Source organism: Bacillus rossius, chromosome 1 (genome assembly GCF_032445375.1).
Source record: "Bacillus rossius redtenbacheri isolate Brsri chromosome 1, Brsri_v3, whole genome shotgun sequence".
NCBI lineage: Eukaryota > Metazoa > Arthropoda > Insecta > Phasmatodea > Bacillidae > Bacillus > Bacillus rossius.
In genome coordinates this window covers 331409537-331421571 of record NC_086330.1, presented here as the reverse complement: position 1 = coordinate 331421571, position 12035 = coordinate 331409537, and the positions used below count along the sequence as shown (strand labels likewise).

At 34.6% G+C, this 12035-nt stretch overlaps 1 protein-coding gene across 1 annotated transcript in view; it reads right to left on the bottom strand.

The window, feature by feature from the left end:
- LOC134528049 (sister chromatid cohesion protein DCC1) overlaps positions 1-8596 on the bottom strand; it is a 41967-nt gene extending 33371 nt beyond the window's left edge. Inside the window, exon 1 of the mRNA XM_063361250.1 lies at positions 8405-8596. Coding sequence (XP_063217320.1) covers positions 8405-8409 — 5 coding nt within the window. The 5' untranslated portion in view covers positions 8410-8596. The remainder of the gene's footprint in view (positions 1-8404) is intronic.
- Positions 8597-12035: the final 3439 nt, after the last annotated feature.

Sequence of the window (12035 nt, the reverse complement as noted above, 5' to 3'; positions counted from 1 at the left end):
ACAGTTCTGGAGTAATAATGACCTTAAATTTCTTACAGTACAAGTGCAAGAATAGGGTTTTTTGGATGGCCAAGTTTCAAATGCTTATTTTGCACAATATTTTTTTTCTTGAGAAAATAACAATAAAGAAAAAATAATATATATGCGTACCATGTTCTATACTAAAATAGGTGGGGCTGTAGTATACTTTTCTATATCAGGGTTTTAAAATCTTAGCTAAACATAAGGTAATAAATAACAGGCATTCCATAGTAACAGGTGTTACGTCCGGACAACAAAAAAAGTCAATATTAAATAAACTAAAAATGTTAAGAAATCATTTAACATACCTGTTAATAGCACTTTGCTAAATGTATATAAGTATTGCTGTAGAAGCAGTTTATTAGCATATCAAATGCAAAATAAAGTATGGAAAAAATGGTAACGGGTGTTACAGCAAATGGACATCTTACTTTAGTTCAGAGTGATTAATCTCAAAACTCTGTGAACTGAAATTAAAAAAAAATTGGAAAAAAATTATGAATCCAAGCCAAGCTTATAGGCTTCGCACTGATGTCAAGAAGTTGTTTGTAGACAAACTATTAACCAATCCATTAGTAAAATAGTAAAGTAACGGGTGTTACAAGGATAGTAACGGGTGTTACACATCCTAAGTACCCATGGATATTGTCCAAGTTATAGGTCCAAGATGACAAAATAATGAAATAAAAGTAAGGTGTAACTTTTATATTCGCTAAAAAATATGTTTAATCTCAAAATAAGCATACATATTTACTTTTAGTTCTCACAGCTTAAACTAAATATATTTATATACATCTACTCATTCTTTTAAACATAACTTATCTAATATTTTCCCAATTTCAACATCATTGTGTATGTATACTATTTGGTTGGTTTGGTTATTTACTAATTAAGTACTTAAATTAAATGAACACATATAATATCCTCCTAATGACAATTTTCATTAGCCTAGTTCACAAGATTTCTGAAATATCACTGATGACATGCTCAAGTTTCCATTAAAAATTACACAATAGCAAAACAGAATTATAAACTGACTTATTACTACAAGTAAATGTCTACCTAAACTCTTTCAAACACATCTACTTTTTTTTCGAATTTGTACAGAATTGTTAAAATAGCCTGTAAGTTTGAGTTTGGTAATTTACTAATTACTTGATTGAAATGTACATATGTAATGTCTCCATCATCGGCAATAAAGACAGTTTTTTCTGGTTCAAGAGATTTCAAAAACATCACTGACAAACACTTTTCATCATCTACGCTTCCTTGAGAAATTGCAGCATATCTATATACAGTTCCTTCTGAATTATTGCGACCTCGCAAGCTTGGAACATTTATTAGAAAAAAACATACCAGACTGTATATCTCCTGGGCTAGCAATAGGAAAAGTTTCTATAAACTGGCAACTTTCAGGATTGTCCTCACTGCCTGAATCTGAGTACACATCATTGTAATGGAGACGACACCCAACCAAGGGCGCCCATGATCGGGGGCAGGGGGGGGCCGTGGCCCCCCCCCCCCTAGCTTTCAGGGAAGGAAAAAATATATAGTGTAGTCAGGTGTTTTACTTTAAAGAAAATTATTTAAATTCGGTATTATGTAGAAGTGGTTCAACACGAAGATATTATTGTATATAGTTTTTTACATGTCCTCTTCATTTTTTATGTTAGTTCAAGCATTAGTTTCTGCTGCTGCGATATAAGGTGTTGTGTACAGGGAGAAAATGCGGGCAAGCTCAACGCCCGTGGCGAGTCATTCCCCTTCGTAATTCTGCCCAAGCTCACGTGATAACACAACACAACATATTTAGACCAGTCAGAGTTAGACGACGCGACAATTATTGACATGTGTTTGCAGACGGCGAAATGTTTTGCTACTTTTTCGTCATAATAATGTGTATGTTCACAAATAACATCTCAAAACAGAGAATTTTCAATAGTCTTTAGGTCTACAGTTTTATGCATCTGGTCTAGATTTAGTTTAGTGTAGTCAATCAGTAATAAATAACTTAAGTGTAAATAAATCAGTGAAAAGTGTAAAGATAAAAACCATTGTTATTATGTAGTGTTTCTTAGTTTTCCTCATTCGTCACATCCGCTCAGAATATTCATAATTTTTAAGGTAAGCTTACACCATTAAAGTTACTCAAATAAGAATTATTGTTCAGAAAAGGTTACAACGTAAAATTTGTGTTGGAATTTTGAATTTAGAGGAAAACCTTTTTTTCCCTTCAAAAGTGTTTAAAAGGATAAGGATTCCGCTACCTTCAGTAGACTCGGAAGCAATTCACACTGGAATCCCGATTTTACGTACACTCACAGTCGCTTGGATTGCATTCGTAAAATCGTTATCTTCATAAAATTTTAAACACCCCACCCCCTGAAGATACATGTTATAATTTATTGAACGGAATAAATATATTATTAAATAGTAAAAACAATGACTGCCGTCTGCCCTCTGCCCTCCCCTGCGTTCCCCTTATTTTTTTTTTAACATTCCATAACTTGCCTCATTGCACGAGTGATATAAAGTGACCTCACAGCGACTAACCACAGTTGCACCACGCATTGCATCATGTTAACTTTTGTGTGGTGACAGATACATAAATACTGACCTGCTAGAAAATTTTCCCAAGCAGAGAGAAAGCAATGACGAATTCAAAACCATTTTCGAGGCAGTAAAAGAAGATTGTAATGAGCTTGACATAGATATAAAAATCCCAATATTGGCTGGAAGGCAGACCCACAGATGCAACGTGAATGTCCAGTGCTCATCACCTGAAGACTATTTCAAAGTTTCAATTTACAATCCGTACATGGATTCTATAATTATGTCACTTACTACAAGATTTGAAAGAGATAAAGGCATACCTTTCAAAGGTGGAATTCTTCACCCACATTTGATGAAAAAGGAGACGAAAGAAGATTTCATGAGATACATAAAAAGTTTGCAAAAGTTTTATCAAATCGACAACTTGGAAGCAGAATCCAGATTATGGTATGACGTCTGGACGAATAAGGAATGTTTGGAAAAAACAAAGCTCCATGATATACTTTCAGAAACAATGTTTTACCCAGCAGTAAGGAGACTGCTTATATTCTACCAAACCATACCCCCCACAACTTGCACAATAGAGCGTTCTTTCAGCACACTGCGTAAAGTGAAGACGTGGCTGAGAAGTACTACTGGCGAAGTACGTCTGTCCAGCTTGTGCCTTCTAAGTGTCCACAGGAAAAGAGTGAAAAACCTTGGTTTCGAGGACAAAGTGCTTGACTTGTTCGGTAAGAAGAAAAGAAATTTACAGTTTGCTTTTTCAGATAAATATTAGAGTCAAATCCGTAATCAAACTTATGCATAATAATTTATCTTAAAATTTGCTTTTTATGTCAATACCAGTGAAAAATCGTGTGATGTGTGCATTTTTAATTTGTTTTCTGTATTAAATTATGAAGGTAGAGAAGCATAAGATACTGAAAACTAAATTCTTATACTTTATTCCTACTTAACAATTCTGTTAACTTAAATTAGGTTAATCCTCTATGATTGTGTTTAGACACTGATATGAAATTCCTCTTTTTTATCTTTGCTTGTTTCATAAAATGTTCATATTTTATAAATAACCCATTGAAATTCATGTGTTAAACAATAAATTTAATTATTATATGAAGATGAACTTGTAAGAAAGTTAATGATTGGCTAGCATATCCAGCGAATAGCGATAGCTAGGACATTCAGCTTGTTTTGTGTTTTGAAATCTGAAAGTCGTTTAAATAGCAAAGGAAAAGTACATTCTTTAGAACAAAGGAGTATTCGTTCTACCACGGTTTTGTAGAGAAATCGTTGTTACCTACTTCTGATTATCCACGAGATATCAATTTTGCAAGATTTTATTATAGTTTCGACTGACATTCAAGTTTTTACTAATAAAGCAATGTGGCAGAAGTAGTATTAATGAATTAGATTATTGTGACATCAAATCTGAATCATCGTAGGCGTTAAACTGCAACCACGATAGGGTTTATTCACGATCTATTACTTGCTTTGAAACGAACTATCAAATTTTCACGACGGAAACGAATGAAACCAGTCAACTAAGTTTACAGCCTACAAGACTGATTACTGACGCTGTTCAACGTGCTGTAATGCCAGCGATCAACATTTTTGACGGAAGAGAATCGAGCTGAGAAGAATTTCTGCAAGTTCATATCAAAACCGCTCCAGCCGGAAGGAAGGAAGGCCAACGATTGACCGGCAGTGGTGATATAGAAGCATTTGAGGGCGCCGTGTTTCACACAGAACTTCGAAGTCGACCATTGGTGCGTACCGAACAAGACATTTCCCACTGCGAGGAAGGATGCAGCGGCAGTGAGCAGCCATAGTTCCCGGACCACGCACAGCTGTGTTGCAGAGCCAGAGGTCATCTGTGTCGTCATACTTTCGCATGTACTGACGGAGGTTGGTTATCGTGGTATTGAATAGCATTTGAACAATTTTCGAGAGTCCCTTGGACTATTGATTATCAAGTACCTAAATAATTTTCTTTTCATATAATCTGAGATCACACTAATTTTCCAGAAGTTCATCTTCAATTTAATTTTATTGTGAATATTTTTGGCATGAACTAAATTTTAATTTGTTCTAACTATAATGTTGATTTTGTGTCTGATCAGATGGAATTAGAAGTTGCTGTTTGATTAATAACTTAACTTTGCAATTTACTTTTGAGAATTTACCTTGTCCCTTAAGTGTAGTTCATATCCAGTGGTCCAATTTGCTGACACCATTGAGCAAAAATAGCCGTAAGCACTGTTTAAAGGCACTCATTGATAACATGATTTGAGCTGATAATATTAAATTGAGTTTGAAGTTACATGATTTGAAACAATTCCTTTTGATAGTAACTTATATCTTATTTGAATATTGTAAACAGATTTCACATTTGTAATTTGAAGCTTTACTATCACTAAATAAACTTATAGTCCTCGATTACTGAATCCATCTGTGCTAATTCTAAATGATAAGCAATTATGATTCATAGTGAAACATACTAATATTCATTTAACTGTGAACGAGGGAATATTTTGTGTGATACAATATCGCCGTGGTAAAGGTAAACAACAGTTGAAAAAAAAAATGTTTGAAACAATTTTGACTATAATTATAAGCATAGTTCAGGCGTTTCATTTAAAAACAACTATTTTCTTACTGTGATAACATATTTAAATCGTTTCTCCCCCAAAGATAAATATTTTGACCAACACGTTTTAAAATTTATAATTATTTTAATTTAATTTGTACGCGACATTTATTTAGGGGTAAAGAGCAATTAGTTGAAGGACTGTATTCTTGATATCTGTGTACCCGAGACGCTGCAAAAGTATAAGGACTGTATTCCTGCATTTGTGTTGCTAAAAATTCACTTGTTTCAATAAAATAGTTAATATTTAATTAATAAAGTAGCCAATAAAGTTTTTTTTATGGCGAATGAGTACTGTGGTCTAGTATTTTAGTAACAGGACAAAAATTTTTAACAGTCAGAACTGGAACTATTTTATGACTAGTAACAAGTCGCAGTTAGTCTTACAAAATATTAAAAGTACATCATACCCCTAAGTCTGGCCCCCCCCCCCCCCCCCCTACAAATTATCATATGGGCGCCCTTGCACCCAACCTCTGTCAGCAAAGATACAGATGGTTCAAAATCAGATTCATCAATTTCAGCTCTAATCGTCTTTTGACATCAAACTTGATGATGTTTTCCCAACTAGAATGTTATTAAAATCGTACACCCTGAAGTGATGACTTGCTTGAATTTGTGGAATTGGAAAAACACTTTTCCAGTAGTTATTTAGTACAGTTTCATTCTGTAACACCTATGTCTTGTCAACATAAAAACTTAATATTCCAGTAACTTTCCTGTTTACGTGATCATGGAAATCTCTAGCAGTTTCAATGTGAATTCTTCTGTCTCCTTTTACTGTCATCCACACATGTCGTTTGACTGTAGATATTATATTAAAGTGTTCCCAGCAAAATAAACTAAGAGGTATTAAGGACTAAAGACAAGACATAAAAAAGAAGTTTCATGTTACTACCTAGTTTTAATTGAAACACACTACTAACTTTGGCATACACAGCCAGGAGAGTGTTACACTTTCTTTTACACATATTACTTAAAATAATCCAAGGTAAGCTACTTTACTATAATTACATTTATAATTTAAATAGCTTGTGAAAGTTTATGAGGCAGTTATTGTGGGACAGTATGGCAGATAAAATTCCAACTAACCATTTAAAACAAGAATTGGTTTCATAACACATCTACAAAATTCTTTTTGGTTAAGTTTTTGTTTTCCAGTACAATAATATGGTACCTGAACAATTTCTGTACACAAAATCAACATGTTAATAGCGCTTGTAACACCCGTTACCAATGCTACGTAACACCCGTTACCATATTTTTACTCCTTAAATTTTAATATTAATATTTTCTTTGGTAATCAAAATGCTACTGAGAGACATAATCTCACTTTTGTTAGACATTAATTTTATAAGTGTCATGGTTTAGTTATTATGTAAACTTTTATATGTTTTTGGTAACGGGTGTTACACAGATGATATCAAAATAAACTTGAGCTATATTGAAGCAATTTTAATTATCTTACTATTATTGAGAATGCTGCAGCAAAGTATAAACTTTCAACAAGGTCACTGCACTAAAATCAAAGGCATTAGCTGATTATCAATATTAAAAAAAATATTGCCAACTTAATTAACAATTTTACTCTTGATTCCCCACACAGATAAACAAAGTTAAACTGTAGAAAACAAAAGAAATAATTAATGAATCAAAATAATTTTTTGGACAATGGACTGTGAGACTTTTTTCTACAGTATTATGTGAATAAACATTGTTTATAATTTTTTTACATTTTTTTCACTTAGGCTCATTTTGGTATGGAATGGCCCATAAATAAGTTACATAAAAGTGGTACCTATCACAAAATATTATAAATTGGGTGGGATTGTTGTGTAGAATAAGATACCGCAGGTAACAGATGTTCATTATCGTATTCTAGGCTAGAAAAGCTAGGGCTGTAGTAATACAATACCCAAATGTTTATTTAAGTACCTAATTAAGAAATGTATTTCATGCAAAACAAGCAAATGAATGTTCCCCGCCCAAAACCCCCATATTTTCACGCTTGTCACATAAGAATGTAGAAGTGGAAATGGTGTATCACTTCTCATGGTTCGTACCCTCTCGTCCAATCAAAACTAAGAACTTTTTAAGAACCCCTTTACTTCATTGCTTTCAACACTATCAAGTGGTAAAATACATACTATTTGTAATACCATAAAAACCTACAAGAAAATAAATTATTAAATATTAAATAAATAATAATAATTTCATCTTGGTTGGTTCAATTCTTGCATATTTGCCCCTGTTGTCAATAATTAACTCTGGAACACATATCTAACACAACCATAGTATCTATCTGAACATTGAAGCCCTAACACCTTAAAGGATCATATTTACATTTACTTTATAAATTCAAAGTAAGACAATACAACACACGTTTTCAGTTTAAAGGTGAAACACCAAACTCGAAAAAAAAATTAACTAAAAATGTATTTATTCATAAACTATAATTATATGGTCCGAATTTTACCAATTGCACTGCACATGTGCAAGGCGTTGTTTACCATGAAGACGGAAACAAGGACATTATGATGCCCGCATTTATTTATTACTTGCATGCTATGAGTCATTCTCATGAATTGATGTAGGCTTTTGGACATACGCCATTGCTAAGCAATGGCGTATGTCCAAAAGCCTAAATCAAGTCATGCACTCCCATTGCACAAATCTTTCAAAGATAACATTCTCATGAAGTTAAGGATTATTTGTGAAATTTAAGGACTTTTAAGGGCCCATATTCATTTAAAGACAAATTAAGGAATATTTAAGCTATGTTAGCGACATCATCCATATTGTTATTGTATCAGGTTCTAGACTATTCCCTTATTTTTTTGACTTCCCAATGTTTACGTAAATCAAATTATCAAATGCACCTGTATCATGTGTGTGGCGGCTACATGTTAGTGTGTCCTACCTGGATGTGGTGCCTACCCTGATTGTAGTGCCCACCTCACGTTTGTTGTCCTACCATGTGTTTGTACCGGCCCCAAAAGTATTTACACTGTTGGAACACATGTAACAAATTTATAAATAAATTAAAGTCGCGGAAGTTCCGGAACTATTATTTAAAAATGCATGAAACTACATAACATAACCACTAAAGCTAGAATCATACCGAATACAATAAAGTATAAAAATACAATTCTCAAAACAGCCAAAACAAAAGTACACACTTACGACATTTCGACTCTTGACTTTTATAACAAAAACAGACCATAACACCAAAACCCAATATTTAAATATTCCAAATTTTCCTCGAACAAGACTACAGAAATTTAATTCCCGCCGAGCAGCGCATAGAACATACAGGGTATAGAAGTGACTCCGCCATTAGTGATGGGTCGTTCGTGAACGATTCGTTCAAAAAGAACGAATCTTTGAGAGAACGAAATCTTGCGATTCGTTCGCGATGTAAAGATCCGGCTCTTTGAGAGCCGGTACCTTGAAAGATTCGGAAGAACGAAAACGCGGAGAGAACGAGAGAACGAGATGAGAGAACCGGCCACGCGCCCGGTCTGATTCGTTCGTGAAATGATTCATGACGTCAGGAGTCTGAAGAATTAGTAATCACAGCGTGCGCATGTTCACATGAGCAAACGATAACTGATCAAATAAAATAGGGTAACATGAAAAGTATCTATACCTGAAAAAGTCAACTGTTAAGTAGTGGTTTAAAATTGCTTTTTCACATTCACATACACAAATTAGGAAGAAAAAAAAACTAAAAAAAAAAAACCATATGAATTAAAAATAACAGGGAAAGTAACTACAAATGTTTACACTTACCATTTTTGGGTTAATTAATGTACTTCATTTGTTTCTCTTCATACTGAATCGCAGTAGTAGTATTAAATTTTTGTCTTTTTTTCTGTAAATGTGTTGGTCTACATATGTAAACACTTTACTGTCACTAATGTGTAAATTGCCTATATATTAATATTTGTAACTTAAAAAGTAATAAAATATAAATAATCTTGTTTCATATACGAAACTCTGATTCACTGGCTACGGAAAGCAATGTTCAAATTCAAATACAAAAACACGTACATAATACTCTAAAGGATGAACGAGTTACGACACCTGATAAAAGAGCCAGATCTCATACACAGAAAAGAACGAATTGACCGAGATGAACGAATCCTTCTGAACGAATCATTTCACGGAACTGATCCAAAAGAACCGACTCGGTCTAAAGAACCGTTCTGCCCATCACTACTCCGGGAGCAAGGTTAGTAGAGAGAGGTTGTCTCGATCCCATAAGAGCAATGTAGACAGCCCGACACTACGCTCTGACGTCATCTGCAGCCCCGCCGTTCCCAGCCGTAATACTGCACCCGCTGACTGACGGCTTTCTCTTATCAGCTCGGCTCGTTTCACATGTCTGATACGCAATACTTATAGTATTTCATTTATGCTTTGTTGATTACTGTTAATTATAATCGTTTTGATATGCTTTTCAAATGACAAAATGCTGTGACTGAAAACAAGGATGAATTATTATTTCAACATATTTTTAAGTGACAGTAAAACTTTTCAAAATATCAATGACGAATCCATGAACTTTAAAAATTAATATAATTAACATGTAACTAGTAAACAAAATGGTTTATTTGTATTTATTTCTCAGCAAGATTATAATGTATAAAATAATTGCATATCAATTTCTTAGTGTTTAATAAAAGTAGCCATAGCTCATTAAAACGTTTTGGGAATGTTTACAATATAAATAAACTGAAGTTAGATTTAAAAATAAATTTTTAACATGAATAGAGCAGTTTTTCGTGTAATCGTTTCATCCTGTTTTGCATCATACTGGAGCGTTTTCTTCACTTTTACTTCGTCAAATGAAAGAACAACAATGCGTTCGAAGTCTAGCAACGAAGAACGTGCTACATTCAAAAATTCAAACATGTTTACTAGGATACCTTTTCTCATGTCAAATGAAGATGCCCATCGTTGAAGAGTTGAAAGTCCAGGTAATGGGAAGTTAAGTTTCTGTTTTAAAAATAAATAACATCGCTTACTGAAATAACGCAAAGTGAAAGCGAGAGCTATTTCCTCATTGGTCCAGTTTACTCTTTTTTTCAACGAAAGTAATGTCACTTTGATTTTTAAAAAAAAAAAAAAAAAAAAAAAAACACTTGAAAGAATATTCCGCATGCGGAACTCTAACGAAGAACGTTTTTTTGTTTGTTTTTAAGATTTTCGTTTTCTTTTTTGAGTTTTTTCATGACTTCCAAATTTAAAACTGGCTTTCTTTCGGCAAGAAACAAATTTTCTTTAAGAATTTGGATTTACTTCCTAAGCATTTCAACCGAGTCATTGTTAGAACAAGACTTTGAATGCTTTAACTGACTACAAGAACAGGTTTATTCCTCACTTACATTTTCATTTGAATCTACGATTAATTTACAAAACATTTTTTTTTTTGTTTTCCCTGCATTTAACTAGGTCTTCTCGGCGCACACGACTTTCCAATGTTTCTACAGGTGTTGTAATTCCAAGTTTTAATGAAGGTAGAGCATTTTGTTTAAGACGTCTTTTAGCGCATGCATTTAACAACTCAGCTTTCAAGTCGCGCTCGTAATCATCATCTGTAAAGTGATTTGAACATATGTAAGTTGTTTTTGGATTCCACTCACCATCACGTCGGCATTTCTGAACCCACACTTTCAACAGATGATCATCACATGGGAATCGATGATATTTTATATGATTTGTTTCAGGTAAAGATTTTGTTTTTACAAACTATTTGTACACACAGCCACTGTACACCGCGTACCTGGCATTTTATGTTTAAATACAACTTGTTAACAGCGTTTAGCCTAATAAAACAAATTCACTTTAAATTCGTGTTCTTAACGTTTTGCCTGCTAGCAGTGGCGTAGCCAGGATTTGTGTATGGGGGGTGTTAAGAAGCATGCCCCCCCCCCCCCATCTCCACCGTATTGAAGCGGGGGGTCCGGGGGTCCTCCCCCGGGGAAATTTGGATTTTAAGGTGTAAAATAGTGCTATTTTAGCAGTTTTCGGTACTTAAATTTAAATATTGTAATGGTAAAAATTTTATTAATTTGAATATGAAATTTGTTTGAGTGATGAATAAGAAATTAATTAAAGGTTTGGTGCTAAGGGGGGGGTTTGAACCCCTAAAACCCCCCCCTGGCTACGCCACTGCCTGCTAGTTATAATTAACGAAGCACCCGTGCACTTATGATATAAGCAACACCAAAATTTTATAACACACGCACTCTCAATTAAACTCCTCACAACAATAACTCCCCCTGCATTACGCTGTAGTTTGACACGTTATTACGAGCAGATGTGCTTGTAAACTAAGTAACTGATAGGAGCGGACGGGCTGGCAAGCCGAGCCGGGGCTGCAAGTGACGCGATGCGCAGAACGATGCGCAAGCGATCGAGGCAACCTCTCTCTAATAACCTTGCTCCGGGAGTGCGTCGTTTGCCCTACAGGCGTTTGCCCTAAACGCATTTTCGAAGCATATTCTCGCATTCCTCATTCCAAACAGGCGTTTGCCCTAAAAGCGTTTGCCCTAAAGGCGTTTGTCCTAAAGTCGTTTGCCCTACAGGCATTTGCCCTACAGGCGTTTGCCCTACAGGCGTTTGCCCTAAAGACGTTTGCACAAGATGTTTGATAATCCCATTCGGACCAAGCACCGGCATTTGCCCTAAAGGCGTTTGCCCTAAAAGAAGTTTTTCGACAGTCGTTTGCCCTACAGGCGTTTGCCCTACAGGCGTTTGCCCTAAAAGTTTGCGAATTTTCAATAATCCGAAAATGAATGCTTGCCGG